This window comes from Mandrillus leucophaeus, unplaced genomic scaffold (genome assembly GCF_000951045.1).
Source record: "Mandrillus leucophaeus isolate KB7577 unplaced genomic scaffold, Mleu.le_1.0 Scaffold88, whole genome shotgun sequence".
Lineage (NCBI taxonomy): Eukaryota > Metazoa > Chordata > Mammalia > Primates > Cercopithecidae > Mandrillus > Mandrillus leucophaeus.
In genome coordinates this window covers 2,184,744-2,199,477 of record NW_012109585.1, presented here as the reverse complement: position 1 = coordinate 2,199,477, position 14,734 = coordinate 2,184,744, and the positions used below count along the sequence as shown (strand labels likewise).

Below are 14,734 nucleotides of genomic sequence, written 5' to 3'. Positions count from 1 at the left end.
GTGGATTTCCCCAACTTGGAGCTTTTTCACAAAGGGCTTAGGTCTCACTCATTCTATTCATCCATCTGTGTCTCCCCAGGGCTAGCAGTGTCACGTAATTGATGGGTCATTAATAGGTGCTTGGGTGAGTATTACCTCTTTACCATGTGACAATTTGTTTACCTGCCCTGAGCTCCTCCAGGGCAAGACTCTTGCCTTTGCAGCATGTATCTGGCAGGTACTGTTGCAGAGATGTTTACTGAAGGAGGGAATGAGTTAGTACCAAAGTGAGGATCCCACCCTTCCCCTCGGGCTCCAAAAGCAGCTTAGAGCCCAACAAAACCTGCCCCACATTTTTGGCGTTTCTGTGGATCACACGATTTACTCATCAGTCTTTCAATGAGCTTGACAGGTGGGGTGGGGGTGGAGGGATTAGAGATTGAGGAGCTGGGGAGGGGGGCCGGCTCCTGGGTTGCAGAAACGAGTCTGATGGGCCACAGTGTTTTGGGAATCAGCACTGCCTCCCCTCACCCCTCCCTGCAGTGTTCCGTAGCCTCAAGATCAGTGAGGGCCCCCAGCATGCAGGACTCAAGCCCCAGAGACAGCTGTCCCTCAGTCCCAAGGTCCCCATTTGGAAGTAACCACAGGAGGCCTAAGGGGCCCATACCCTTGGTTCGAGGGAGCCTGTGGCGAGAGAGGGAGGGAGGGAGGGAGGGCTGGCAGTGTGGGCGAGGGCTGGGAAAACTGTGAGCACGGGCACAGTGCAGAACAGGGTGGGTGCCCAGCGCAGCCGGGGGCGCGCGGGTTGGGAGGCGCCAGGCGGCCCGCCCTTCATGCACGGGCCGGCCCAGCTTCCCCGCCCCTGGCGTCCGCTCCCTCCCGCTCGCCGCTTACTTAACCTGGTCCGGGCTGCGGAGGCGCTCTCACTTCCCTGGAGCTGCCCGCTCGCCCGTCTGTCGTTAGCTCGCTCGGTGCGCGTCGTCCTGCTCCATGGCGCTCTTCGTGCAGCTGCTGGCCCTCGCGCTGGCTCTGGCCCTGGACCCCGCCGCGACCCTGGCGGGTCCCGCCAAGTCGCCCTACCAGCTGGTGCTGCAGCACAGCCGGCTCCGGGGCCGCCAGCACGGGTAAGCTGAGCCGCCCGGCCAGGGGCCGCGGAGGGTCAGGTCGTCGGGGCTCGGAGCGCACGCCGCTGGGGGCATTGAAGTGGGCTGGGGGCGCAGGGAACAAAGCCCGAACTAAAAGCCGGCAGCGTGGAGCGCTTGGACACCAGCCCCGCACGCGGTGGAAGGAGAGAGGGAGGGAGGTGCGGGACCATGGAGGGAAAGCGGTCGGCCGCCGCTTTGTAGAGGAAGTGAGTAGGGAAGCGGACCAGAGATCCTCAACTCAGGCCAAGAGCCTGAGACGGATAGCGCTTTCAGCTTCTGCTCCCAGCCACTGGAGAAAGGGGGAAATGGCAACTCTTTGGCCATAATCACCGTGGGAAGGTGCCGAGGGCAAAGCTCACCCAGCAGTGCACCTATTCCAACCCAGCCAGGCCCCCGGCCAGCGACTCCAGACAAGAACCTAGGCCACACAAGGTGGCGGCATCCAAGGTGCTCCAGGCTCCTGTGCACCTGGCCAGGCCCTGCACTCAGATTCTGCTGGCACCCGACACTACTCTCTGGGCAGAGCAAGGGCAGTGTGGCACTTCTTGCCCTGCCTGATGAAGAGCAGGAGAATGCACTGGGCCCTCACACACACTGTTCAAATGGGGAAGCTGAGTCCCGAGTGGTTCCACTTTCCCACAGTCCTGAAGTGTGCGCTGGAACCAGGATTGGAGTCTGTCTTAAAGTATTAGCTGGGTTTGTAGATGTAGGACACTATCGTTGCAGGAATTCCTTTGAGACACTGAAGATGTGTTGACTTTAGGAGACAAACTCAAGCAGGTCTGATCTGATAGTGGCCCTAACACAGACCCAGGCAGAGGCAGGCAACATTTCTACATCAAAAACCAGGCCATACCTGCGTCGCACATACCCAGGTTTTGCTGCAGCTTCCAGCCTACCTGGTTGCACCAACTTCTTTTTCACAACTAGGTACAACTATATATGAGTAGAATCTCATAGTGACTCCTCAGAGGAGTCCCCAAATACCATCAGGGTCTGGCATTCACACCCACAAGCAATGCCCAGACCTCCAAGAGACTGGGCAGATCTGTACTCAAATCAAAATTTATTGGTGGGAGTGATAGAGTTGACTTCATAGGCCCTGACTGTCTTGGCTCCTTGCACTAGGAGTGCTCTTGGTACCGGTACAGGCTGCCCCTTGTAGGGCATAGTTGCCCTTGTTTCCTCTGCTTGTGGCTTTATAGTCTAGGCCTTTCAGGAGTTTGGGACTTTGGGGGAGAGGACCTGCTGGGAACACATCTGGCCACCCTGCAGAGTGAAATCAAACCAGGCCTGGCTGCAGCGTCAACACCCTCCTGGAAACAGGAGAACACTGGGGATATCCTGGGGTCTTTCTGGAAGTGGGAGAATCACCTTTGACTTGGGCAGTGTGCAGAATAGAGTGAGTGGGGATGTCAGAAAGATGAAAGGAATATGAGGCTCAACATCAAAATGCGAGCAACTGGCATTTTTATTGTCTCTGCCCACCTCTCCGTTGGTCTCTCTGCCTTTCCTGCCAATGAATTGTGTTATGTTAGGGTGCCTCAATCTGCTTTGGAGGTTTCTGTTTCTTCTGTATCTTCACCCTAAGTCAGGAGAAGATCCTTATAGCATGCCTTGCAACAGTGTCACTTGTAAGGGCATCTCTCTGCACAGCCGCAGTGAAGGATCCTCAAAGGTGTGGAGGGCTTTCCATCAAGAGCCATCTTTACAGCAAACGTCTTTCCCTTCAGAGCCCAGAATAGTGGTGACCAGCTGGAAAATAAAGTTTTTTTCTTAAATGCAGATGCTCCTGATTATGAGTTCCAGATATTAGATCAACTTCCCCACCATACCCCTGCAGGCAAATCCTCTTGATTAGCTTCCTGCAGCATAGCTGGAAAGGCCTATTGTAATCTGTGATGGGCAGAGTAATCTAAGAAGTCACAGGAGCACCTCTCTCCCAGTAGAATCTGGATGCGCATGCATATGAACCATAGCACAATGGTTGCAGGCACAGTTGTATTTACTATGATCTAACTGTCCCTGTTAATGCCACAGTGCTGCCTGGCCTGGCACACATGGGTGTGGCACCTCGTGCAAATGGATAACGTTGTTCAAGTTCCAGCCTTTCATTCAAAGTGGAAACTGGTATAAAGGGAAGGAAAACTTTGCTATTTTAAGGAATTGTAGCGTGCTGCCTGATACGAAGGAAGAAGTAACAGCTGTGCCTTGCTTGTGCGCAGCACTTGATGGCCACTTTTGCTTTCGTCCTTACCACAACACAGCGAGATCTACTGTTCATGTTCCCATTTTACAGGTGGTGAAACTGCAGCTTAGTGAGATAGGGTGTGACTTAGTTCAGAAACAGAATGCTGTAGGGAGAGTAATAACTATGATGTGGTCTCTTGACTCCCAGCTATATCTGTGTTGCTATAGGGAAGGGGAAAAATAATACTGAAAGAGAAGTAAAAATACAATCACACTTCCAAACATCAACAACCAAAAACTGAACTGAATTTCCTGAAGCACTTGGTTTTCAAATCTAAGCTGAACATCAGTGCTGTTATTCTTGAGGCAGAAGGCCCAGAAGTGACTTGCTCATTTCAATTAAGCTTCAGCATAAATTTCCTATGTACACAGCCCACCCACACTCCTCGATGTGAGAAGGAGAGGGTCACAGCCGCCCCCAGCCTCTGCTGCTGCCACAAGGACAGCAGCAGTGGAAACACTCAGCAAAGGAATGTTGGAGCCACATCCACAAGAGACTTACTGAAGATTCGCCAAACGCCTACGGAAAGTTGCAGGGAATTCATCGACAGTAATTGTTTCCTGCTTGGTCAGATTGAAGAGCTTCTGGGATTCTATAACAATAAATAGGACCGGAGGCTGGATTATGGCCAGCAAGGACTCTTCAGGGGTTGTTCCAGGACTGTCTAACCTGTGAATCCTAGGCAGCAAACAGAAACCAGGTATTCGGAAATCGGGAGGATTTGGTCAGTCCCAGCTAGGACTAGGGAGGCACAGGCCTCTTCTGGCTGTGGTCTCTTCTCCAGCCTTCACTTCTCTTGCCCCCAGATCCTTACATGCATTCACTAATGCTCATTGTCCCTCCTGGGCCCACTCACTTTCACCTGTTGAACAAAAAACTGGCCAAGAGGTGACAGTTATATCACCATAGAAGAGACAGGGCAGAGAAATGAAGGGGCTGAATGGACTCCCACTCAGAAGCCTGACTCTGAATATTTGAGAATTGTTTAAGTTCCTGCAGAGGAATCATGATGGGGACAGTAGGTGTAGTTCTTACTGCAATATTGGTGTCTTCTTAAAAAATACGCCGCACATCAAGTGATGTCTGTGGATGGCATTTTTAAAGTAACAGGGAAATTGATGTTAAAGAAATACTTGACCCTTTGGGTGATATCTGAAGTTCTCTGAGCTAGGAGGTCTTGTAAAAGCCCTCAGTATTGTTTGTTTTCTTTGCTTTCGCTGACCTGTGATTCAGTCAGATGCATGCCTGCCTCAGGCTCAGGAACATCAACCCTCTCCTAACTGTGACCACCTATGTAGTCCTAGGGGCTCCTAATGAAGCTTTCACAGTCACCTGGCCTGAGCATGGTTTGGGTCAGGACTTGGTATATGTGAATAAGATACACAAAATCAAAATCCTATGGTTCTGGAAAGGCTTCTTAGCAGAACCCCCAGGCATTTACACTCTGCTTTTTCACAGGGTCCCTGAGGATTCTTTGGATCTGGGTAGTTTGGGGAGCAGTATTATCAACAAGTTCATTTCACGCTCCTTCTACACCCTGCTTGGATGCTAGGCCCCATCTAGAATGTGAACAACAGAACAAGGTAGAACACTTGCCCTCAAGGTTCTGTTGAGTGTTAGATGCAGAGAAGAGACACCCCCCACCTCCCTGCATCACTTATAGGAATTCTGTTTGGACCCCAGCATCAAATAAGGACTGCATCCACTGCCAGAGGATGGAAAGCAGCATGTCATCTGGGACATTGGAGAAAGGCTGTCTGGGTGAAGTGAGACCTGAGCTGGTATCTAAGTAATGAGCAACTGAGAGTTAAATGGGAGAGCATCCCCTATCCTATCAGGGTCCTGACAGCAACCAGCCATGCTTTAAGCCAGCTATAAAGCCTCTGGTTTATTGGATGGACAGTAACAACGGCTCGTCTTTGGGAGCCAAGCAGCTGGTTCAGGGATGCAGAGCGTGTCTGTGTGGAGAGCTGCCTGAGAGATGCTTTCGTTTACATTTATCAATTGCCCATGTCGAAGAAGGATACTTACATGAAGTTACATCAATGTATAAGACAGTTTTTAACAATTTTTGCAGGGGAAGCTTTCATGAGGGGGCTGATGGGAATCTAGGTAAACAGAACCAAAGTCTAAACCCAAGATATCCGCAGTACCAAGACTGAAATGACTGTCTCTCCTCTATCTCTAGAAAGTTCCAGTGACCCAAGGAGGCCAACATTGTGGGAGTCATTGAAGTGGGGTGGACGTGCTGATCATCTTCCTAACTCTGCTGCTTCTGTTTTCAGCCCCAATGTGTGCGCTGTGCAGAAGGTTATTGGCACCAATAAGAAGTACTTCACCAACTGCAAGCAGTGGTACCAAAGGAAAATCTGTGGCAAATCAACGTGAGTATTGGTAACCATCCAGGAGACCAAGTTGTGTATATGCTGGCTGCGGTTCCCCGGGGCCTGGGCCAGCCTTCTAAAAGGTCAGGCTGCCTAAAAAGCCATGAAGATGCATGTGCGAACGTGTCTGGGACCTGCGTGCTGGGGAGTGGCATTTTTAGGAAGCTGGCCAATTTTGTTTTGCATTTTTAAGGCTGCTGACAAGACTTGGAGACATTTTTCAGGGCTGGTTTGGGTTTGCAAGAAACATGAAACACTGTGTGTGTGTGTGTGTGTGTGTGTGTGTGTCTGTGCGTCTGTGTGTTTTTCAGTCCTCACAAAATAATACAGATATGCAGTGGACAAGCCACCAGCATGTGACTCTGGAAAAGAAAGCCCGTTGGTGAATTTGTACTAAAGAACACTACCTCTATCTTACAGTCCTAAGGTAACCACCCCAAAAAAACTTAGGGCCCTACATACGCACATTATGAAACAGCATAGCATATAGTATTTGCACAGACTTCCTGATTCAAACCCTGGCTCTACCTGGGCCAGTTGATTCATCTTTAGAACTCTCCATTGCTTTACCTGAAAAGTTGGTATAACAAAGGACCCGCCTTATGAAGTTGTTACAAGGATTGAATGAAATAATGTACATAAGAGACTGAATATGGTGCCTAGCACATGTCAGTGCTCAATAAATGCTAGCTACTATTATTATTATTACCCTAGAATTTGCAGATCTAGACCACACAAACAGAAGTAAGAGTGCCAACGGGGTGTGGACCAGCGTGGTTACAACAGGGCTTGTTGACGTCTGTATCAGCAAGGAGGGAGGCAGCTTTTACCCCACTGCCCAGCTCCCTGGTGGAATCAGGTACATTTTCTAACAATTCTGGGGAAACCTAATCTGTTTTGGCACTAACTGTCAACAGATCTCAAAGCTGGCTCTGTCCTACAGTTAGGAAGATGTGTGTGACAAATCTCCTGAGCAACTTGTGAGGGCCTGACCTTCCTCCTATCTCCATACATAATGGGACAATTAAGAAACTCTAAGCCACTATCTTGAGCACTTTCCAATGTTAGGGAGTTCTAAGTTTATTGTTGTGACATTGCTTTTGAGCAGACATCTCCTCCAATTTAGTAGCCAACTGAAAGAAGAGATAATGCTCTTTCCTTAAACTGTACGTGGAAATAAATATCCCATTGTGTGACCCTGATCATATTAGGCAGCTAGCAATCCTAATATGAATTGAGGGAAGTTGGGATTCATGGCAGAGCTGGGGAGATACCGGCAGACCCCAGGACTGTCCAGGGCAGGTCCGTGGCAGCTTGCTCCATGCCTGATCAAGAGCCCAGCCTGCAGGCTAACAGTTGAGTGAGCTAGGAGGACACATTGCCAAGATTCAGTGAACAGACACCCAGCAATATTCTTGCTGCTAAGAACGAAAGGAGACTATACAAATTATAGACCACCCCTTCTTCCACGATGCCTGACTTAAAAAATAAGAAAGAAGAAAACCTTTAGTGCTGATTGATTTTCTCCCATATGTGTATATTATCTACTCAGATTAACAATTAATTACTTAATTAAATGCAAAGCCAGGCCTCACCTAATTGCTTCTTGGAAGGTGACCAGAGCACTAGTGCCAAGCAAACAACTCTTCTATATCTCAAGAGCCCTGGGCTTCAGAGGACCATCTTTTTTGTTAGTTCAAGTTTCTCTGAAAATGGAGACCCATTTATGATGACAAGCTGGCTACAGGGTAGCATCTGCCACACTGTTTCGGGGGTGCCCCTGGGCTGGCATTTGCCCATCTAGTTAACAATAGCTTGATAACATTCTCCGGCAGTGTCCAGCCTGACAATACTGTCAGTGATGAGTCGCCTTGGCTCTTGTACCTGTATCTTTGTGTGATACGCACAAGGAGCAGAGCTGTGTGTTGCCACAATGTTCCTGATGAGCAGGTCATCCCCTCGGGGGCAGGTTTGGATATGATAATGTGATGATGTGGTGGTACAGCTCCCTCACCCAGTGAGCACAAGGGGAGTCCTCTGGGAAAAGGAAGACATGTCTGGATGAGGTGGGGAGATGGGGTTCAGAGTGGACTCAATCCCAGCTATTGGCCTAGTCTCACAAAGCCGGAAGGATATGACATTCACATTCAACTCTTGAATGTGGCCATTGTTTTGAGCAACTTCAAAAAGAGAAAATGAAGATAGAAGAATATTATTTGATATAAAACTTCTAGGACAAGAGAGACCCTTCCTGGAACATCACATGCAGTACTAGGAAGGTGGAGCTGACCTGGAAAAGATCCAGAGAACTCAGAGAGAGGAAGAGGTGGAACCCATCTCTGTTCTTGTAGAGAGCTGAGTAAGGAGAGTGGCTTGGCAGGGCTCCTGTGTACCTGAGACCAAGACCAGTGAGAAGGCTACTGTCTGACCACCATTCGGTCAGAATTCAGTGCTGTGGGTAGTCAGGTGGGAAGGGGAGAGGGCTGTGCTGACTGGAGTTGATGGCATCCTGGGGAAAGCAGGTCCCTAGATGCCTTTAGTTGGGTGAGGACCAGACTGGAAAATGGGAGCACAGTAGTGGTTGGAGCAAAAAGGACTGTCTCAGCATGGGGTCCATAGGCAGTTGGAATTTTCTCAGCAAGACTCCAGAGAAGGAGACTGGAGCAGAGGTGTACGTTGGGACGAAAAGGACAGAAGTATCATGGGGGAGGAGGTAGCTCAGGTCATCAAGCGTCCCAAAACCAGAAGGAGAATTTCACCTTGGAAGCAGACAAGGGGTACCAGGCATACAGGGGAAGACTTTGTGGTAAGAGGTCACACAGAGACACAGGAGCCAACCTGGTGAGACAGGAGCCTGGAGCCACCTGCCTGCTTTAGTGAGGCCCTGAACTCCACTGCTATCATCAGGTGAAGCTCTGTTGCCTGCACACAAAAGCTTTTCTGCATTTACAGAGAGAGAAGGGCCTGAGTCTCTGGTGCAATGCGTCAAGCTGACATATGGACTTTATTACAGGAAGTGGTTACCAATGGGTCCCTATTTAGTGGCTTTTATTGTGAATTTTATTGTTTGGAAATTCACTTTAGCATTTATTTCAGATCCTAAAGAGCACTGGAGTGATACAATGGCTAATCAAACAAACAGGACTGTGGAGGGCAGACAGTCAGCATCCCCCTCTGTGATTTCAGGCCTTGGTTTGATTAGTAGCCATAAAATTTTTTACATGTGGCACTTTGAGCAAAGGTGCAGGAAATTGTGGTCAGGAAGCCTGGCTGCCTCTCGACAGGCCTCCTTTGTGCTAGCCCCAGGGAGAGGAGGCCTATTTAACAACCAAGTCCAAGTTGACATCATGGGGCTGGAATAGTCATAGCAGGAGCTCAGACATCATAAACGTGGCATAGGGAGGGCTGGTGGAGGAGCTAGTGGGTATGGGTGGCAGCTATTCATTCCAAAAGTCTTGAAATTGTTTCACGAGCAACACATTTCACAAGTGCAAAGGCTTTCTCTGGAGCCAAGACGAGCTGGCAGAGCACTCCTGTTTCTCTAGTAGCAAGTGTTGCTTTGCCCATGGGCAAAAATATTAGTACTTCTTCAGCACTGCATTAATGCTCAGATATTTAACTTTTAAAGAGATCAGCTTTTCCATCAGCTGACAGGGCTTTTTCAGTAGGTGTCTTTCTGGGCAGGGCAGCAGGGACAGCTGATGTGAAGCTAAAGAAGAGCTGTCCTTTTCCTCCCTTATTTCCCACAACCTTGGTCCCAAGAGGAAAAAAGAAAAAGATGGTGGGAAGCCATCCAAGCAGACCTCAGAGCCATACTAGCGCCTCCTTTCCTGTTTCACATTTCTGGGCAGCCAACTGGGATCTCTTGAATAGTCTGCTCTGGGAGCACTGAGATTGGACATACACCACACAGCAGAGATCGACCAAACGCCTCTGTTGGGCAGTGTTTCCTAAAGGTTCTGTCCCATTCTGCAAACTAGGAGGCTGACTAGCTGACAAGGAATTTTATTATGTTGGGTTTTTACATGAACCTATGTGCTACCTGGGGTAAGGCCCTGTGGTAGGTAGAAACATGACCTCCCAAAAGTGTCTACATCCTAATCTCCAATCCTGTAAATATATTCCCCTACTGGAAAAAGAGACTTTGCAGGTGTGATTAAGTTAAGGATCATAAGAGGGGGAGATAATCCAGGATTATTTGGTGAGTCTAATATAATCATCAGGGTACTTAAAAGAGGGAGGCAGGCTGGGCGTGGTGGCTCACGCCTGTAATCCCAGCACTTTGGGAGACTCAGGGGAGTGGGTCACGAGGTCAGGGGTTTGAGACCAGCCTGACCAACATGGTGAAACCCCCCCCCCAATAAAAAAAAAAAAAAAAAAATTAGCCAGGTGTGGTGGTGCACACCTGTAATCCCAGCTACTCAGGAGGCTGAGGCAGGAGAATTGCTTGAACCTAGGAGACGGAGGTTCTAGTGAGCTGAGATCGCACCACTGCACTTCAGCCTGGGCAACAGAGCAAGACTCTGCCTCAAAAAAAAAAAGAGGGAGACTGTGGGATCAGAGTCAGAGAAGACAATGTGATGATGAAAGCTGACGTTTGAGTGATGCAACCACTAGCCAAGGAATTCAGGCAGCTTCTAGAAGCTGGAAAAGATAAGCAATGGATTCTTCCCTACAGCCTCTGTAAGGAATGCAGCCTTTGATTTTAACCCCATGAGGCCTATTTCTGACTCTAGCCTCTGGAATTGTAAGACAATTTGTATGATCTTAAGCCACTAAGTTTGTGGTAATTTGTCACAGAAAGCAGTGGTAAGCCAACACAGGCCTTATTTGTTGAGTTATAGCTGCATTTTTCTTTATTTCAATGTATTTTTATTCATGGTCTCATGTAGGACATTGCTTTCAATGAAGTTATTAACATAGCTTCAACTTTAAAGTTTATACCTGGAGTTTCTTTAGAAGCTTCACAACTGACCACTTAGTAAACAGTAAGCATCTGTTAAGTGCTTCTCATATGTTAGTTCATTCAATTCTCACAATCACGCTGTAAGATAAATATGATTATTAGCCTATTTACAGATGAGGAGACAGCTCAAAAGGCTTATGCAACCTGGTCAAAGTCATTCACTGGTAAGCTGAGGAGGTCTGTCTACTTCCCGTTTGCTGCCCCCAGGGGGTATCAAGCCTGGCAGTTAGTGTCAGTGACTTGGGAAGTGAACAAGAGAGCAGGCCTGTAGGACCTGGCTAAACTGCCCCAGGTCTCTCTCTACAGCCTCAAACCTATGGCTGTGGGTCCCAGAGACAAGGCCTCCTCAGGGTCAGAGAAGGATGCCTTTGGCTCAGAGTCATCAACCTCCAGGTTGCTCACCCCCTGCTGTAAAGGGAATCCCCAAGACTGCTTATCAGACAAGGAACTTGGGAACTGAGGAGACACAGTCAGCCTCCAGGAGCCCTGAAAATGCCCTCACATGCTGCACATAGATTACCACAAATAAAGTACATCCACGTTCTGAAGACTCTGTCCTCATCACTAACCAGGCTGGCCCCGGCAAAAGCTGTAGTGGTTGAGGCCTTTGGTGGTAGACAGCAGGTTAAAGCAAGCCCTGATTTTCTATTGGGAGGCTTCAGAATCAGCTCGGCCATGCTTCCAAGACCAGGAGGGCAGAAAGCAAACCATCCCAGGCAAGCAGTCTATGGGCCATGTCAGATGTCTAGACGTCATGGGTCTGTGTTTGCTCTGTCATTCCTCTTGGAAACTATGATGCCCTGCATGGTTTACCTTCAGTCACAGGTGACTGGCCTACAGGGCCATTCCTTGCTCCAGTGACTTCTCGAGTCTAGTTAATCCCCAGGCATTTACAGCCAGAGCAGCGGGCCAAATCCGTGAAGTGCAGTGGTTGTTTTAAATTATATTAACTTATTGGAAACCTATTTTAGGGAGAGAAATCTCAGTACTTCTCTCTATCCAATCATGAATAAAAATGTTAGAGGGACTGGTGGAGAGCCTCCCAGACATCCCTACACATAGACTTTGGGTTGACATTCTCTTTGCACCCTCCTTTACACTTTCTTCTAAATTAGGCACCTTCCCTAATTTAGGCACCTTCCCAGTACTGGTCTGTGACCTGTTAGGAACCAGGTCACACAGCAGGAGGCGAGTGGTGGAAGCAGCTTTACTGCCTGAGCTCTGCCTCCTGTCAGATCAGCAGTGGCATTAGACTCTCATAGGAGTCTGAACACTATTGTGAACTGTGCATGTGAGGGATCTAGCTTGTGCGTTCCTTATGAGAATCTAACGCCTGATGGTCTGAGATGGTCTGAGATGGAACCACTCCTTCCACCTGCCACCATCTGGGGAAATATTGTCTTCCACGAAACTGATCCCTGGTGCCAGAAAGGTTGGGGACCACTGTCCTAGGGGATCTGCTTTTTCTGACCTGAGTTTTTTCTTTATTAGACTATGTCTGGCTGAGGAGAAGCCTGAAGCCTTTAATCAGAACAGCTTTGGCTGATGAGATTAGATTCAGAAACCAACAGATTGGGCTTTTCTATGCAGGGAAGCCTAGGAACTGGGGGGCTCCAACTGGGAAGCCCCCTATTGTTTCCATCCTTTCCTATGTTCATCCTGGAGGGATGGCATCGGACCCATGCCCCTGTGATTGCCCCCAGCCCATCCAACCACAGCATCTGTGTTCTCCCTGGGACCAGGGCCAGGTGGTGTGGCACACTGACCTCAGTATAGGGAGAGTGGAAGAGGCCACTGTCAGCCCAGAAGATTTTGGTCAAAGTTTTCTGAAATCTTCTCAGCCTTCGATTCACAGCTGCTTTCTGCTGCTCTGGGGCCATGCAGACCAGTTCAGAAAAGAGCTCGTTTATTGGGGCAGTTGGAGGCAGGTGGACTGCCAGCTTTGACACCTTCTCAACCCACAGGCTGCTGCACCGGGGCTGAAGGCGTTGCTAACCCCTGTACACCTAGAGAGTGGCAGAGATGCCAGACTGGGCAGCAGGAAGGCAAGAGGATTGAGAGAGAGCTTCCTGGCAGAAAGCCACACTCGGTTAACCAGGAAAAAGCCCTTGGCGCAGGAAGACTCAGTGGCCTGAGAGACTGAGCCTTGGTTGTGGGGCGTGTGCTGCATAAGTCATCCATGTGTGACAGTAGAGTGTAGTCCAGCCACTGTGGGACACGGGTGCTGAAAGCCCACATGGAGAGGAACAGTAAGTGCTGAAAAGGGCTAGCCTTGATCACTTTGGAGATACCCCCTGTGTCTTCTAGATGTCAGACTTTCCAAATCTGTCTGCTGTCCCCCAAACACGTGCATTTTCAAGAGCCGTGGAAAAAGGATTGGACTTGATGGAATGCAGCAAGAGTCCTAGGTCTATTACCAACTACCTATGACCTGAAGAAACTCCTTCACCCCTTAGAGCCCTTACAGCTTTCTTTCTGATTCTATCCTGAGTTATTCTACTCCAAGCTGAGACTTTTCTGCTTAGATCTATCCCTTCCTCCTAAACCCCCAACCTCCATTTCTCCTGGTGTCATTCTTTACACACCCTTGAACATACACACACACCTAGCCACAGGAACCAAAGAGTTAATATTTGAGGAGTTGGTTTTCTTTTGTCCTCAATGAAATCCTGGTGAGGCCACTTGAGCTGTTCAGCTCCCTTGTGGTTTTTTGGGGATGGAACTCAGAAGCCAACAGTATGGAAAAAGAGTCTTTGGCCAGCTTGCCCAGGGGCTCCATGCCATACAGAGTACTGCACCCGTGTGCTCAGGGCGCCCTGACATGAGGACTTTGAGGATAACACTATTCCTCAACTCTGCTTCAGCAACTCCATGGATTTTCACACAGACGCTTTTGGAAAGAAACTAAGTTTTGGGGAACTTGACCTAATCCCACATCCCAGCCCCAGTAAGACAGCCCTGGAATTTATCACAGAAAGCCTAGAATCCCATGCATATGCATCCCTAGTCCTATGGGTTCAAGGCTTGGAGCTCTCCCTGGATTTAGCTGGGACAAGTTGGCAGACAGTGTCCTTTGGAAGAGTTCTTCTCTGTCTTCCAGAAATATTGACTAGAATTGTGAGTGTGAGATTGCAAGTAACTTTTGAAATCATCTAGTTTAACTTCACCCCATTTCATAGACCAAGAAACTGAGACCAGAGAGAGAAATGGACTTTTGAGTTCACCCTGCTAGTTACTGATGGATCACAAGCCAAATCTCCTGATTCTGGCACTGTTTCTGTTACGCCACACTGCCTTTGAAAGTGTGTCAATCAAATCTTACTTTAGTTGCAGAGGACGACTTTAGTTTCTGAAGAGAAAATTGTGAGTCAGTCAAGATCAGTCCCAAGACAATAGCCTGTTTAGCCCTTATAAGTTCAGGGATGAAATCTTAGAAAGAAACAGGATGGAAGGAGGACTGGAGAAAAAAGCAAAAGAGGAAGGAAGGAGGAGGAAGCAAACAGGAAAAAAAAAAAAAAAAGAATGTGCGTAGCTTGTCACTCCTCGGTCATTTCCTGGGGGCCCATTTCTAGCAAAGTGACAGCTGCAACTCCCTGGCCACCTGAGCATCTTAGCTGATCTGTCTCTGAAACACCCCCTGGATAACAGATGAATCAGCCTTCATCTTCGCTTAACTAAGTCTTCCCTGAGACGACTCCATTTAAAAATGAACAAGAGCAGGATGTCCTGGGCACACTGAGAGCACCTTCCAGAGGCCCCCCCAGAGCCCTAAAGCCTGTATTTCTTCCCAGTCGGCCTGTTTCTTTTCTGGTGATGTCATTAAACGTCCTGTGAGAGTCCCACAGTGAGCATTTCTGTGGTAAAACCCGCTGCAATTAAAGTCTGAGTCCTTTCCTGTCTCAAAGGGCATATCCATGTAGAAGAAAGGAAAGGGAAGGACTGGCTGTTTGCATTTGGTTCCAAGCCTGTTGAGTAGAGGTCGTGCTCACTCTGCCGGTACAGGGTAGCC

General features: G+C 48.7%; 1 protein-coding gene across 1 annotated transcript in view; it reads left to right on the top strand.

The window, feature by feature from the left end:
• Positions 1-706: 706 nt before the first annotated feature.
• The window catches only part of TGFBI (transforming growth factor, beta-induced, 68kDa), a 34,256-nt gene continuing 20,228 nt past the window's right edge, over positions 707-14,734 (top strand). The window contains exons 1-2 of the mRNA XM_011969186.1: positions 707-1,103; positions 5,661-5,759. Coding sequence (XP_011824576.1) covers positions 970-1,103; positions 5,661-5,759 — 233 coding nt within the window. The 5' untranslated portion in view covers positions 707-969. The remainder of the gene's footprint in view (positions 1,104-5,660; positions 5,760-14,734) is intronic.